Genomic DNA, 17,490 nt, shown 5'->3' with positions numbered 1-17,490 from the left:
AAGAGGAAATATGATAGAGATGTGGAGGACTTTACTAAAAACCAAATCTATGATTGGAAAATATATCGTCCCAGGAATTATGGAAATATTAGATCCATTTTAAAAAAAAGATATGACTCACAGGCATCAGATACATCTGACTATCAGAGAAAGGTCAACTTCACGTCATCAGAAGGAGATACCTCGGACACCCAATCCAACATGAATGACTACAGAGGGACAAATACGTCTGGAAACAGCACCTACAAAAAAAGATATTCTAAAAGCAAAGCGTCTAGTGAGAATCCATCAAAAAACGGGGCGTCCGAAACAGAAGAAGAAAGCATGGAGAAAAGATACTCAACTCGCAAGAAGAAGAAATGAATGACATGGACAAACCATTTTCACAGGAGAACGTTATAGTTCTTTCACCTACAATTTTGTCAAGAGATCAGTTGGCAGTATTAGCCAAAGGACTTAATTTCGTTCCATCCCAAAATTTTGACATTTTTCAAACGTTACTGGATGTAAACCGTTTTGTTAGAACTATTACTGTAAAAAGACATTTTTTCGATAATGTATCTCATGACAGTGACAGTCTTTCTCCATTTAGCCATTCTCCTGTAGCCACCGATACAGTTAATGAATCCAGCCATTCTCCTGTAGCTACCGATGTAGTCAATGAATTCACTGATCTGATGTTCCATGAACAAAATGCTCTAATGAATTTACATGAGCTCAGTGAATTCAGGGACCTCCCACTTGTAGATGCCTCAGATGTTAAACATGCCACAACTAACAAGGATTTCTATCCAATAAAATCTAGAGTACCTGCATTAGATCTCTTTCAAACTCTTGTTGAGAAAGAGTTACATCAACTCAATAATTCAATCCGGTCTGCATACCATTCTCCACGACACAATTTGAGTAATAAACAATTCCAAGCCATACAAACTATTAAAAGAAATCCCCATCTGATAATTCGCAAATCAGATAAAGGGGGTTCAGTGGTAGTTATGGACACAGGTCTATACGTGCATCTAGCTAGGAATATCCTAGATGACCCTAATACCTATATCAGACTTCCAGCAGACCCTACATCCTCTGCCAAACAAATTTTAAATCAATTAATTAATGATGGTACATCCCTGGGGGTCTTAGACAAAAAAACAGCCAATTTTTTGAATGTGGAGAATCCTAATATGCCTATATTCCACGGACTCCCAAAAACTCATAAAAATACATTTCCTCCTCCACTTCGTCCGATCATCTCAGGCATTGGGTCTCTCAATGAGCGGCTCAGTGCCTGGGTTGATTCGCACCTCCAACCATTAGTCGCCAGAACTCCGGGCTTCCTTAGGGATAGTTCAGATGTACTGCGCTTCTTTGAAAATTTTGAATGGGACAGTTCCTTTCTTTTTGGTACATGCGATGTAGTTGGTCTCTATTCTTGCATCCCCCACACCTTAGCCATCACTGCTGTCCAATACCATCTGGATAAATACAGCAAATTTGATATTGACCTAAAAATGTATTTAATAGCTTGTATTGAATATCTTCTAAACAATAACTTTTTTATGTTTAATAAAGAATATTTTTTACAAATTTGCGGTGCCCCGATGGGTTCAAAATTTTCCCCATCATTGGCCATATTATTTATGGCGTGGTGGGAGGAAACCAATATCTTTTCGTCCTGCAATCCTTTTTTGCATAATATTATTTTTTATGGAAGATATGTGGACGATATCCTGATGGTTTGGCAGGGTGATGCAAAAGATTTCCAAATGTTCGTTTTATACATCAATGATAATGATATTAATTTGAGTTTCACGTCAGAACAACCGTCCACCAGTATACATTTTTTGGATATCAATCTAAAAGTTGCATCTGAATGCAAATCAGTCATAACAACCATGTTTTCAAAACCCCTGGCAGGGAACTCCATTTTATCTGCATCCAGCTGTCATCCCATACACACTGTTAATGCAATCCCATATGGAGAATTTTTGCGTGCAAAGCGTATTTGTTCTAATGACACTGAGTTTCAAACACAATCTGTGGCCATTGAGGATAGGTTGAAAAATAGGGGCTATCCCACCCCAATACTGAAGGACGCCAAAAGGAGAGCCACAAGAGTTAATAGGGAGGAACTTTTAAAAAGAAAGAAGACCTCCAGAACTGATGAAACTATAAATTATGTCCCCACGTTTAGCACCCCGTACAGTGCACAGTTCAACAAGGTTAAGAACATCATTCAGAAATACATTCCGGTTTTAAACCAGGATACAATATTATGTGAAATAATGAGAAATGGTCACAGAAGCGTAGCGAAGCGAGGCAAAACTTTGGGCAACATCCTTTCACCAAGTACATTTAATCCTAAGACGAATAATGCCAACTGGTTGTCCGTGAAGGGCTTTTATAAATGTGGTGGTAAAAGATGTGGTGTTTGTACATTTGCAGCCAACAGGACATTAGAATTTGAAATTGACAATAAAGCAAATGGAAAAATAAAAACGTTCATCAATTGTGACACACAATATGTTGTCTATATTATCCAATGCACATGCTGTTCAATGATCTATGTTGGCTGCACAATACAGAAATTAAAGACCAGAATCGCACAACATTTGAACAGTATTAGGAATGGTGACTCCAATGCTTCAGGAGCCGCCAAACACTTTATTGACACTCATAATAAAAATCTCTCCAGTTTCCGCTTTTTTGGCATTGAACAGGTTAACAAACCTTCCAGAGGCGGTAATTGGAGAAAACTCCTCCTAAGAAGGGAGGCGTTCTGGATTCTGTCTTTAAATGCCAGATATCCCCGTGGGATGAATTCGAAAAATGATTTAGCCTTTATATACTAACATACAATATACACACACAAAATGGTTTATAACAAACATACGAAAAGGCCTCCTTTATATTCTATTTTACGTCTTGTTCGCCAACATACAGAAGTAGAATTTAACTGCAGGTGTGTTACCAGGAAATGACGTAATCCACAGGTATCGTTCAGGTGTGCAACAGGGTTTATAAGTGTTGTTTTTATGTTTGGTGTGTTATACCATGATTAAGGCTCCGCAGTGAGCTGAAACGCGTAGGTCTCTGCCACTGTAACCTACACCTCTATGCACAAGCCATGTGCGTTTTTTAATGGATATTGAATAAAGTAACTCGTGATTTTTTATCTACAAAGTGCTCCGGTTTTTTCCTTCAAATTTTCCTTGGATTTACCTTTATGCCGGACACCGTTGCAGCACTAAAACTACAGAGGAACCCAAACTACGGACCAGCCAGGGTATGTGAGTACACCCCTTCCTTTTTTCTTTTTGAATATGTATTGTTGAAGCATCTGGCAGCTTCTTATTGTGGTGTTTTTCTCACTACCCTATACAACAATGTGGCGGTCCGCAAGATGATATAAATATTATCATATGTCTAACGTCTTCACGTATGGATAAATGGACAGTGCTAATTGATATTGAAGAAATTTTATGAATCTTTGTGAATCTAAAAAGCACATAATATGGGTCCTCTATTTAATATTTTTGGTTAAATCATATCCATTTTACATTTTTGGACTATTTATACGTCGTACTGGTCACTACAACGCAATAATCGCAACTATGACTCACGAACAAAGACTTCAAAGACTAGCATCAATCTTTGGTCAAAATTCAGACACTGTGTCGGTTTCCACAACGAATTATAAAGATCAGCTTCACCAGTGGGAGAAATTGTCCAAGCAGGAGCTTCGGGTGTGGTGGGACCACAACACCCTGAAAACATACCTTGAGAAGGAATTAATCCCTAGAGGTTTAAGAATTTACAAATCTCCTACCACAGTATTCTGCGAAGAATTCCAACAAAAATGGAACAACGTGCTCTCTAAATGTTCAAATGACTTAATGCAGCTTATTGTCTCCTATGAGGAGAAAAAATTGATAGATCTAAAACAGCAAATTTCAGTTATCGAGGAAAACCTTACCTCCTTTTCAGAGGATGCGGAATATGTGAAACTACGATCTAAGATACAAAAGGACCTGGACACCACGGAGGAGGATATAACGAAAATAAAAAAGAGGAAATATGATAGAGATGTGGAGGACTTTACTAAAAACCAAATCTATGATTGGAAAATATATCGTCCCAGGAATTATGGAAATATTAGATCCATTTTAAAAAAAAGATATGACTCACAGGCATCAGATACATCTGACTATCAGAGAAAGGTCAACTTCACGTCATCAGAAGGAGATACCTCGGACACCCAATCCAACATGAATGACTACAGAGGGACAAATACGTCTGGAAACAGCACCTACAAAAAAAGATATTCTAAAAGCAAAGCGTCTAGTGAGAATCCATCAAAAAACGGGGCGTCCGAAACAGAAGAAGAAAGCATGGAGAAAAGATACTCAACTCGCAAGAAGAAGAAATGAATGACATGGACAAACCATTTTCACAGGAGAACGTTATAGTTCTTTCACCTACAATTTTGTCAAGAGATCAGTTGGCAGTATTAGCCAAAGGACTTAATTTCGTTCCATCCCAAAATTTTGACATTTTTCAAACGTTACTGGATGTAAACCGTTTTGTTAGAACTATTACTGTAAAAAGACATTTTTTCGATAATGTATCTCATGACAGTGACAGTCTTTCTCCATTTAGCCATTCTCCTGTAGCCACCGATACAGTTAATGAATCCAGCCATTCTCCTGTAGCTACCGATGTAGTCAATGAATTCACTGATCTGATGTTCCATGAACAAAATGCTCTAATGAATTTACATGAGCTCAGTGAATTCAGGGACCTCCCACTTGTAGATGCCTCAGATGTTAAACATGCCACAACTAACAAGGATTTCTATCCAATAAAATCTAGAGTACCTGCATTAGATCTCTTTCAAACTCTTGTTGAGAAAGAGTTACATCAACTCAATAATTCAATCCGGTCTGCATACCATTCTCCACGACACAATTTGAGTAATAAACAATTCCAAGCCATACAAACTATTAAAAGAAATCCCCATCTGATAATTCGCAAATCAGATAAAGGGGGTTCAGTGGTAGTTATGGACACAGGTCTATACGTGCATCTAGCTAGGAATATCCTAGATGACCCTAATACCTATATCAGACTTCCAGCAGACCCTACATCCTCTGCCAAACAAATTTTAAATCAATTAATTAATGATGGTACATCCCTGGGGGTCTTAGACAAAAAAACAGCCAATTTTTTGAATGTGGAGAATCCTAATATGCCTATATTCCACGGACTCCCAAAAACTCATAAAAATACATTTCCTCCTCCACTTCGTCCGATCATCTCAGGCATTGGGTCTCTCAATGAGCGGCTCAGTGCCTGGGTTGATTCGCACCTCCAACCATTAGTCGCCAGAACTCCGGGCTTCCTTAGGGATAGTTCAGATGTACTGCGCTTCTTTGAAAATTTTGAATGGGACAGTTCCTTTCTTTTTGGTACATGCGATGTAGTTGGTCTCTATTCTTGCATCCCCCACACCTTAGCCATCACTGCTGTCCAATACCATCTGGATAAATACAGCAAATTTGATATTGACCTAAAAATGTATTTAATAGCTTGTATTGAATATCTTCTAAACAATAACTTTTTTATGTTTAATAAAGAATATTTTTTACAAATTTGCGGTGCCCCGATGGGTTCAAAATTTTCCCCATCATTGGCCATATTATTTATGGCGTGGTGGGAGGAAACCAATATCTTTTCGTCCTGCAATCCTTTTTTGCATAATATTATTTTTTATGGAAGATATGTGGACGATATCCTGATGGTTTGGCAGGGTGATGCAAAAGATTTCCAAATGTTCGTTTTATACATCAATGATAATGATATTAATTTGAGTTTCACGTCAGAACAACCGTCCACCAGTATACATTTTTTGGATATCAATCTAAAAGTTGCATCTGAATGCAAATCAGTCATAACAACCATGTTTTCAAAACCCCTGGCAGGGAACTCCATTTTATCTGCATCCAGCTGTCATCCCATACACACTGTTAATGCAATCCCATATGGAGAATTTTTGCGTGCAAAGCGTATTTGTTCTAATGACACTGAGTTTCAAACACAATCTGTGGCCATTGAGGATAGGTTGAAAAATAGGGGCTATCCCACCCCAATACTGAAGGACGCCAAAAGGAGAGCCACAAGAGTTAATAGGGAGGAACTTTTAAAAAGAAAGAAGACCTCCAGAACTGATGAAACTATAAATTATGTCCCCACGTTTAGCACCCCGTACAGTGCACAGTTCAACAAGGTTAAGAACATCATTCAGAAATACATTCCGGTTTTAAACCAGGATACAATATTATGTGAAATAATGAGAAATGGTCACAGAAGCGTAGCGAAGCGAGGCAAAACTTTGGGCAACATCCTTTCACCAAGTACATTTAATCCTAAGACGAATAATGCCAACTGGTTGTCCGTGAAGGGCTTTTATAAATGTGGTGGTAAAAGATGTGGTGTTTGTACATTTGCAGCCAACAGGACATTAGAATTTGAAATTGACAATAAAGCAAATGGAAAAATAAAAACGTTCATCAATTGTGACACACAATATGTTGTCTATATTATCCAATGCACATGCTGTTCAATGATCTATGTTGGCTGCACAATACAGAAATTAAAGACCAGAATCGCACAACATTTGAACAGTATTAGGAATGGTGACTCCAATGCTTCAGGAGCCGCCAAACACTTTATTGACACTCATAATAAAAATCTCTCCAGTTTCCGCTTTTTTGGCATTGAACAGGTTAACAAACCTTCCAGAGGCGGTAATTGGAGAAAACTCCTCCTAAGAAGGGAGGCGTTCTGGATTCTGTCTTTAAATGCCAGATATCCCCGTGGGATGAATTCGAAAAATGATTTAGCCTTTATATACTAACATACAATATACACACACAAAATGGTTTATAACAAACATACGAAAAGGCCTCCTTTATATTCTATTTTACGTCTTGTTCGCCAACATACAGAAGTAGAATTTAACTGCAGGTGTGTTACCAGGAAATGACGTAATCCACAGGTATCGTTCAGGTGTGCAACAGGGTTTATAAGTGTTGCTTTTATGTTTGGTGTGTTATACCATGATTAAGGCTCCGCAGTGAGCTGAAACGCGTAGGTCTCTGCCACTGTAACCTACACCTCTATGCACAAGCCATGTGCGTTTTTTAATGGATATTGAATAAAGTAACTCGTGATTTTTTATCTACAAAGTGCTCCGGTTTTTTCCTTCAAATTTTCCCTGTTGAAGCATGTTATTTGTTCTCTTTGATTATATGTCGACTAGTTGGATTAAGGACGGGATCTACAGTCGGCATCTATAGTGTACCTCCTTTGGTGCAGTCATATTAATCAAGCTTGTTTACATGCTGGATTCAATGCACACTTGTCATCAGGTCTGTGTCACTTGTCCTGTCACCTCCACCTGTTGGAGCAGCTCACAAGGATCCCAGCCTCATTATTATGTAAATGAGGCTGGTCACATGGTCAGAGGCAGTGATGTCACCCCTGTTACCCCTCCCCTCTCCTCCCCCTGCTCATGTCTGTGTGTAATGTATAGTAAAGCATGGCTAGTGTGTGTGCTGCATCCTCCTAATATACAGGTGAGAGACACAGACATCAGCTACACAAGTACCTGATGTGTTCTGCTATAACATGGCTGCCTGGAGCTGCTGTATCTCTCTTATACACACACACAGGCTGCAGGGGGCGTGGCCTCCAGCACCAGGAAGCACATCATTATACAGCCTCACATCATTATACAGGCTGTCAGTCATGCACTGGGGGTGTGGCTGTACCTCCCACTCATGAATAAGGTGGACAGCTTGAATATGCTAATGCTTCATTGGACATTTCACAGGTCATTTGCATGCAGCTTTAGGACCTCATTGCTTAAGTTTACAGGCATGTAGAGGGACAATGAAGGGATAGAGGCAATGCTCTCTAATGGCAGTTTATGAAAATATATTTAGTTTAGGGGGGTTATTTTGCATGATGGGTTCTCTTTAAGGAGTTGCTGCATGTTTGTGGGCAGTTGTTTTTTTTGGTTGATCTAAAACTGGAAACGTGGACTGTTATTTAATCCCTTAACTAACCTCTCCGCTCCAGCATAAGGAAGAACTATATATTAACTCTTTCAGATATTGCTAGATATTGTTGGATATTGTTTAGTGTATCTGGATTAATGTAATTGATAAGTAAACTTCCCTGCTATAGGTGGACTGTCCCAACTTCCAATTGGATAAGTAGACATTTATGCTGTTTTAAAGGACATCTACCACCATCTGATCTTCTTTTAGCTTCTGATGAACTGGTTTTTACAAATGAGTCTGAGAGCTAGATTTACTGATGGTAGATGTCATTTAACCCCTTCCCGACATTTGACGTAATAGTATGTCACGGGAAGCAGGGACTTACCGCATTGTGATGTATTATTAAGTAAAACTTCTGCACTGGCTTCAGAAGAGATATTACAGTTTACAACCACCTGTAACACCCACGATTGGAGACTCGCCTGATCGCAGGTTTTATTCCCTTACATGCTGCAGATACACAACGTGTCAGGGACTTGTGAAGTGGCTTGTTCCCCCCACTACGATTACTAGAGGGGTCCGATCCTCTGATGCCCTGATGCCTAATGGCTGGACACGGCTGTAATCCACTGAGAATGTGCAGCACGCAATTCATCTGTTAGCTCTATATGAGCTTGAACAAGTAATTAGAGGGTCGCTGTTTCAAGCTAACCTTTAAGAAAAAAGTTTAAAAATTTTTTTAAAACATTTAATAAAGATTATTTAATAAAAATAATTAATTAAATAAAGTAAAAGTCCCCTAAACACCAACATTCCCTATACATATCTAATAAAGTACAAGGATCACAAAAAAACATATTTTTGGCATTGTCGCATCCATAACAATCTGTACAATAAATCAAAAACATCATTGGCACCTTTTGGTGAACACTGTAAAAAAATGTAAAATTTGGCAACAATGTACATTTTTCATAAAATCCCTCCAAAAAATAGTTCTAAAAAGTGATCAAAAAAAGTTATGTGTACCAAAATGGTACCACTGAAAAATGGTACGTAAACACGTAAAAAAATAAGCCCTATCCGAAAAGCTGGTGACATGAAAACGAAAGAGATTTTCTCTATATTAGTTTCTCTATTGTAGTTCCACAGTAAAATTGGAAAATATATAAATCACTACAATCATAGTGATCTATAGAATAAGGATAAAATATCATTTTTAAGGTGCAAAAAAATACCGAACTAGAATTGACGATTTTCTATTCCTTCATACATTCAAGAGTTGATAAAATCTCATCAATAAGCTGAGGACCCACAAAAATGAAGTATTTGTAAAGTGTGTCTAATCTCACACAAAATAATCCCTTATATGTCCTAATTGCAAAAAAAAAAAGATTATATAGCCTTAACAAAGTGACAATGCAAATCTGCTCTGAATGGCACACCTTCTCTTCAATGCCCTGGCGTGTGCCCATACAGCAGGTTTCCACCACATATGGGGTATTGTTATACTTGGGAGACATTGGGTATAACATTTTGTGTAACATTTTGATATTTTATCCACTGAGAATGTGTAAATTTTTTGAAAAATGTGTAAATTTTAATTTCAAAATTGCAACTGATTTTGTTTTAACCCCTGTAAAGCAATTAAAGGGTTAACAAACTTCTGAAAGTTGTTTTACATACGTTGAGGGGTGTAGTTTCTTAAATGGTATGATTTATGGAGTTTTACTATAATTTAGGCCTCTGAAAGTGACCTAAAATATGAGCAGTTCCCTCAAAGGTATAATTTAGCATTTTTATGCAAGTGTGAAAAATCTCACCTAAAGTTCTAAGCCTCAATTAGAGGATGCATAAAAAAGCCCACATCAACATAAGGCAGACATTTGGTGAATGTTAGTTATTAAGTTATTTTGCTGTTATGACTATGTGTGGAAAAAGTAGAAAATTTAGAATTTTGAAACTCAAGAATTTTTTCAAATATTCGACAAACATAGTTTTTTTCATAAATGAATGCCAAACATATAGCCCAAATTTTCAACTAACATGAAGTACAATGTGTCACGAGAAAACAGTCTCAAAATGACCAAGATAAGTTAAAGCATTCCGAAGTTATAACCACTTATAGTGACACAGGACAGATTTGAAAAAATGGGTTGTGTCAGGAAGGTGAAAAGCTGCTTCGGCGGCAAGGGGATAAGGTCAGTGAAAAACAAACAGGTGGGATGGAGGAATACTTAAAACTTTTGAAGTGAGTGAGGATTACGAACATTTTAAGGAGAAATTGACAGACTTGAAAAATTGATCTAGGAGATTGAAAATTGAATGCTTTGGCTTCCTTGGAAGGAAGAGAAGACAAGGGTATAAGCTTCCTTGGAGAATTGGTTTAAGAAATAGCTGGGAGAGGATTTTTTCTTAGCTAAGCAGTTCATAGGCATGGAGTATACCATTTAAGAAGAGCAAAACATATTTTTTGACCAGCGCTGAGGATACCTATAATCAGATGGATGCGGTATTCAAATCTAAAAACAGCAAGTAGCAATTGTATAGATCAGTGGTGTTGAACCAAAGGTTGGTTGTCCAAGACCGGGCTCTGGAACACCCAGACAAAAAGTTTCTCCTATTCTTTGGGGCACTGCTGGGGACATTTCAATGGCAGGGATCTACTGCGGGCATTTAATTTGGGGGCTCTGCTGGGGACATTTCATTAAGGGTGCTCTACTGTGAACATTTCATTAATTATGGGCCTCTGCTATATTCAATTAATTAATGAGGCAAGGCTGCTGCTGGAAATTTTATTAATTGGGTGACAGCTCTGCTGTGGACGTTTCATTAAAGGGTGGACGCTGCTGGGCATTTCATTAGTGGAGGGAGGCTGCTATGGACATTTAATTAATGAGTGGAGGCTGCTGAGGACATTTTATTAAATGGTAGAGGCTGCATTTCCCACCCTAGGCTTATACTAGAGTCTACATTTTCACAGTTTTTTTGTAGTATAATTAGGTGGCTCTGCTTTTACTCAGGTTGGCTTACACTCAAGTATGCGCGGTGTGTATTTTTTTATCCTCTCAGTGAAAAGGCCAATGACAAAAGAATGTTATAGGTGTTGTGGGGTGTTATAGAAAAAGGCCATCATATGGTCCTCTTTTCTGTAGCCCTCTTCTTTTCAAGACATTAAAAGGGGGGTAGAGAAAAAATAGGGGGACACTATAAAGGGGGGCCACAGCAAAGGGGGCGGATTCGGGAAATTGGACGTTATATGGGTTGGGGTTAGATATCAAGGTGACATAGTTATGAAAAAAAGATTAACTTCAATAATTGCAGAAATTAAGACCAGCTACTGGATAATGTAGATACTATATTGCACTACAGGCAGCACTATTTCAGTAAACTATAGAGAATAGAAAAGAATAGAAACTTTTTAGCATCAACGGAAGTGATGATATTGTCGGAAGAGAGTAGAAGCAAGCTAGAAGGACAGTTTACTGTACAGGAAATAATGGTAATTAAAGATCTACCAAATTATAAATATCCTGGACAGGACAGGGGAAGTGTATGGCGATCTTTTAGCAGGGGTGCTTTCAAAATTGCTGTTACTCTGTTATGCTAATGTTAATTGGAAATATTGTATATTGTCTTAATATATTCACCACAAGGTCTCTGCAATCTTTCTTGAGCTGCAGTCTGTTCCAAGGGACCAAGATGGATTCGCTATCATTTTCCAAATAAATGTCAAGAAAAAAGTCTGATAAAAGCAGAAAGAAACATTTTTTTCTGTTAACATAGAGTGGATCAATTACACAGTAATAACTCTATAATATGGGTTGTTATGAACAATTAAGAAGGAAGATCCTTATAGTTCTGCAAATACAGACAATTCACAGTGCTACCATTCATACCTTACATTTGGTTATCGCACACTACTACTAATATTCTGCACATATTACCACTGCACAGTACTTTCCCAGTCCTGTGTTTAATTCCCACTACGACAAAGTATCTTTATCTTTTCATTATCTTTTGTATAATGAAAAATTGTGAGATTTTCCTATATACTTACTATATACTTTCTGTATCCATTCCTCACGGTTTTCTAGATCTCTGCTTGCTGTCATTCTATAGGACGCTTCTATGTTTACTTCCAACAGACAAAAATATGACCATGGTCACAAAGGTGCATGGCTCGTTATTTCACAGAGAGTATAACAAGCTGTGCACCTGTGTGACCATGGGCAGATTTCTGTCCATTGAAAGTAAACATAGAAGCTTTCTATTGAGGGGCAGCAAGCAGAGATCTAGAAAACTGTGAGGAATTGATACAGAAAATATATTGGAGATGAGTATAATTTTTCATTATTCAAACTATATTAACTACTATGTGATCGAGCACCCCTTTAATTTAAGGACGCAGGGTATTTTCGCTAATTTCTCGCTCTCCATCTTCAAAAATCCATAACTTTTTCATTTTTCCGTGTATAGAGCTGTGTGAGGGCTTATTTTGTGCATAACAAATTTTACTTTCCCATGATGTTATTTATTATTCCATGCCATGTAGTAGGAAGCCGCAAAAAAATTCCAAATGTGGAAAAATTGAAAAAAACTGCATGTGCATCATGTTCTTGTGGGCTCAGTTTTTACGACTTTCACTCTGCGCTCCAAATAACACCTCTACTTTATTCTTTGGTTTGGTACGATCGCGGTGATACCAAATTTATACAGGTTTTATTGCGTTTTAATACATTTTAAAAAATTAAACGAATGTGTACAAAAAAGAAAAAAAATTTTTTGCCATCTTCTGACGCGAATAACTTTTTCATACTTTGGCGCATGGAGTTGTGTGAGGTGTCATTTTTTGCGAAATGAGCCGACGTTCTCATTGCTACTGTTTTGAGGACTGTGTGACATTTTGATCATTTTTTATTACTTTTTTTATGTCATCTAAAAAGGTGTAAAAGTCGTGTTTTGGACACTTGGGCGCCATTTGCAGTTCCGGAGGTCACCGCCATCAATAACCGTTTTTATATTTTGATAGATCGGCATTTTGGGACGCGGCAATACCTAATGTGTCTGTGATTTTTACTATTTATTATATTTTATATCAGTTCTAGGGAAAGGGGGTTGATTTGAACTTTTAATATTTTATTATTTTTTTACATTTTTTAAACTTTTTTTTTTCTTTTTTTCCGCACTATTTCTTAGACCCTCTAGGTTACATTAACCCTAGATGGTCTGATCACTCCTGCCATATACTGCAATACTACTGTATCGCAGTATATGGCATTTCTGCTCACTATACATTACAATGAGCCACAGGCTCATTGTAAAGCATATGCAGAAGCCATGTATCCTCGGGTCAAACGAAGACCCGATGCTACCATGGCAACCGATCGCCGCCCCCCCGATGACGTTCGGGGGAGCGGCGATCGGAGGTAAGATGGCGGCGCCCATGCGCCGGCAAATTTAAAGTGCCGCCGGCGACTTTGCCGGCGGCAAAGAAAAGGTTAACGCCCGCGATCAGTGCAAGCACCGACCACGGGTGATAGCGATGGGTCTTTGCTGCGATATACAGCAAAGCCCATCTCTGGATGAAGAAGGCTCAGCCCGTGAGCCTTCTTCATACAACCTTCACAGCTCCATGGCGGATATATCCGTCACGGAGCGTGAAGGGGTTAAGGACATTGTAAAGAACAACCAATTCTCTCTTCCATATACTGAACAATATTACATTCTTGTATATATGGATACTACACAGCACTACTAATACTTTGTGTTTATTGGTACTGCAATCTACCCCTACTCTTATGCTGCATTGTGTATTCAGTGTGTATTCTGCACAGTAACATTTTTATTGTTGTATGCAAAAAAACTGTATAAACCATTCTAAATTTTGTTGGGGCACACACTATTTACATCGTGACTTCGCTCTATTAAGGCAAGGCAAATTTGCAAGATAACATACATTTCCAGCATATACAGATTTTTTCTTTTTATCATTTATCATTTTTTTGTTTACGTTTAGCATCGTGTTTCTCCAGATGAAGAATTTCCACTGTTTTTCATAGCTTCCTACAAATGGCCTGACTATATTCATAGACCTTTGGATCAAAGGAATTGTGCTGCATCATGGGCATTTTCTACTGCAAGTAATATAACTATAATTTATTATTTATTTATATGTTTTTACATTAATGTTTTCATATTTCAAGGACTGTCAGATTACCTGATGGTAGATGACTAGTACATACCTCCCTGTCCCATCTCTGTGTGTCCCAAGCTTCATTTCTTATATCTTTGCATGATCGTATTTCTGTAAAAAATTATTTTATAAGATATGCAAATTATCCTGTGGTGCTCTGCAGAGCACCATCAGACTCCACCGTAATACAATTTATGCACGCCCCGGGGCTGTGCCTGCCACATTCTGACGGCCGGCATTATATTACAGTAGAGCCTGATGGTGCTCTGCAGAGAATTACAGGCTAATCTGCATATCTTATAAACTTATTTTTTACAGAAATTCCGCCATGCAAAACATAAGAAATGAAGCTTGGGACACCAGGGAAACGGACAGGGAGGCACGTAATAGGTAATCTGATGCTAGATGTCCTTTAAGTTCTTTAAAGAGGACCTGTCACCTCAATTTTCGGCACTAGGAGCTGCCTACTAAACGCTGCAGTGTTATAGTGATAGCGTTACTGGAAACCTCCGGTAACGCTATCTAACACTGTGGCGGGGTACAGTGTAATCATCGGACAGCTTGCAAAGCTGTCCGATGTATTCATGAGGGGGCGGTCCGAGGCGCTGACTCTTCCCCGGACCTCCCCGCTAGCTCCATAGGCTGGCAGTGACTGCCGCGCGCTAGGCGGCAGTCACCGCCCCTAGCCACGCCCCAACCCCACCCCCTCATGAATACGTCGGACAGCTTTGCGATAAATTGGGTGACAGGTCCTCTTTAAGTTTGTCTGTATTATATTCTTGTAAGAACAGTGCACTTTAAATGAGGTCCTGGCTATATTAATGGGAAGATGTGATAATTATATATTCCATTGAATTAACTTTTTATGTTTTTTTTAAGAATTGTTGTTAACGTTAACTTTCCATGGTGTAAACTATCAGTAAAATATAATAATAAAATCCTGACGTTTGACACAAAACTAAATAGTCTGACAGTGTACAGTTTTGTACACTGTACTTTATTATGTTCACTTTTCAAGGAAAAAGAACAACCCTCTTATAGGTGCAACCCAAAAAAAAACCCAGTATTTTTGCTCTTAGATGCCGAAATACACCATTTATTGACGTGGCTCAGTGATTAGATACCATACATCACTTAAATTATAAATGTTACTCTTGTAATTTGAAGTACTTATTTGGACTGGAGAATTCCTTCGTCACACTGCCGTATGGGGGACGTATATAGGGCTGACATATATACTGCCGATATATGTCCCCCATAGATGTCAATGGGCACATGGCGCCCAACATGAGCAGTACGGTGCCACACACGTGTCCTATCTTTCTCCAGAATACGTTGCACGGGGCAAGATATTCCTATGGAGAGGGGTGGGGTGAGTGGGACATTTCCCCTCCTCCTCTCCCCTACACTGCCGTGTGCCAGCCGTGCTGCGGCACCGCATGCAACGGCAATGTGAATGTAGCCTAAGGCTGCAATCACACACATGTATGGGGAATGTATATACGGCCGGCGTATATACGGCCGATATACGTCCCCCATACACTTCTATGGGCTGACGGCATCGTACGGGAGCGGTACAGTGCAGCACACGTGCGGCACCGTACCGCTCCGTAGCATGTCCTATCTTTTCCCGTATTATCGCGCCGTGGCCCATATGTTCCTATGGAGAGGGTCGGGGGTGAGCGGCGCTCACCTGGTCCTCCTCTCCCCGCGCTGCCGCGTGCCCGCCGTACTACTGTGCAGAGGGCACACAGCAGTGTGCATGTAGCCTTAGACTTTAGCTGCATAGACTACTGCAAGGGAAATACAGTGATTTACTACATTTTAGGCACCTTGCACACATACGTATTTTTTTACGTTTATTTTCTGAATCCCAGGTGTTGCAGCTGATCGAGTCGCAATACATTCCGAAGGTCGTCACACTTCCAATCTGTCTCCTCAGGATTTAATCTCTTGTAATGTTCACAACCAAAATGGATGTAGAGGAGGCCACGTAGATGGTGCTTGGTGGTTCCTGCGAAAACGTGGGTAAATATTAGGGTTTTTTAATTAGATTTTTCTCATAACTAAAGTACATTATATTGGTGGTGCTGTAGACTACACACTAAATTAAAATCTATTCTTGAAAGTGTAACTAAACTTTAAACCAATAAACCTCTAGCTCTATGAACTATATCAGATTTTTTTGCATTTTACATTTAAATTCCATCCCCTGTTATATTTCAAGCATAGATCTATATGGCTAGTGGCCATGTCCATTATTTCATTTGATTTTACGGCTTTTGCGTCCTGCTCTATTCTATTCTAGGCCTTTACCTGAATAATAGTCTGTGAGCATGACTGTTACAGTAGGTCTGTAAGAAATTAAGATTCCATGATCACTATGGTAGGAAGTCATGTAATTTAACAAATGTTACCTCTTTTAGAGCAGAAAGGAGTATCACTTGGAGATTGACTAAAATACAGTGCTTGTTTAAACATTTTATATTGTTTTATCGAAGAATGTGATTGTTTTAATAATTGCTACTATTGTGCATAAAACGTGTACAGGCAGTCCCCGGGTTACAAACAAGATAGGGTCTGTAGGTTTGTTCTTAAGTTGAATTTGTATGTAAGTCGGAACTGTATATTTTATCATTGTAATCCCAGTCAGAACTTTTTTGGTCTCTGTGACAATTGGATTTTAAAAATTTTGGGTTGTCATAAGAATCAAGATTAACAATAAAGCTTCATTACAGACGCCTTTAATAACTGTTATAGATATTTATTGTAGTCTAGGACTAAAGTACAATAAATTACCAATATCCAGTGGTCCGTTTGTAACTAGGGGTCGTGTGTAAGTCGAGTGTTCTTAAATAGGGGACCGCCTGTATTCATTTCTCTTTTTTTCTGTTATAAGTTCCCATAAGTTTAAATTCCATTGCATGTTTCTTACTAGATGAATGCTGCAGCCTATGACAGGCCTCATATAGTAGCTAACAATTGGCACATAACTGACTGGCATCAACTTCTTATGCCCCTTTCAAATAAACCAAGAAAGAGCTTCAGAGCCAGTTAAAAGACTAGCTACATGAATCCTCATTCCATAAATATATGCTAGAAGATTCCCACTGAGTGTAATTTCTAGACTCAGGCAATGTACATAATAGGTGCTACATTCAATAGATATTACACTCCTGTGATGATCAGGAAGCCTTCAGCTAAAAGCACAAAAAACAAAGGTAGTAACATTAT

General features: G+C 38.7%; 1 protein-coding gene across 1 annotated transcript in view; it reads left to right on the top strand.

Moving 5' to 3' along the window:
- Positions 1 to 17,490, top strand: part of TINAG (tubulointerstitial nephritis antigen) — a 75,899-nt gene that overhangs the window by 38,801 nt on the left and 19,608 nt on the right. The window contains exons 5-6 of the mRNA XM_072142266.1: positions 14,080 to 14,203; positions 16,134 to 16,284. Of these exons, the coding sequence (XP_071998367.1) occupies positions 14,080 to 14,203; positions 16,134 to 16,284 (275 nt within the window). The remainder of the gene's footprint in view (positions 1 to 14,079; positions 14,204 to 16,133; positions 16,285 to 17,490) is intronic.

Source organism: Engystomops pustulosus, chromosome 3, assembly GCF_040894005.1.
Source record: "Engystomops pustulosus chromosome 3, aEngPut4.maternal, whole genome shotgun sequence".
Taxonomy (NCBI): Eukaryota; Metazoa; Chordata; class Amphibia; order Anura; family Leptodactylidae; genus Engystomops; species Engystomops pustulosus.
The sequence above is the reverse complement of the archived record's forward strand: the minus strand, read 5'-3'. Positions and strand labels throughout refer to the sequence as shown.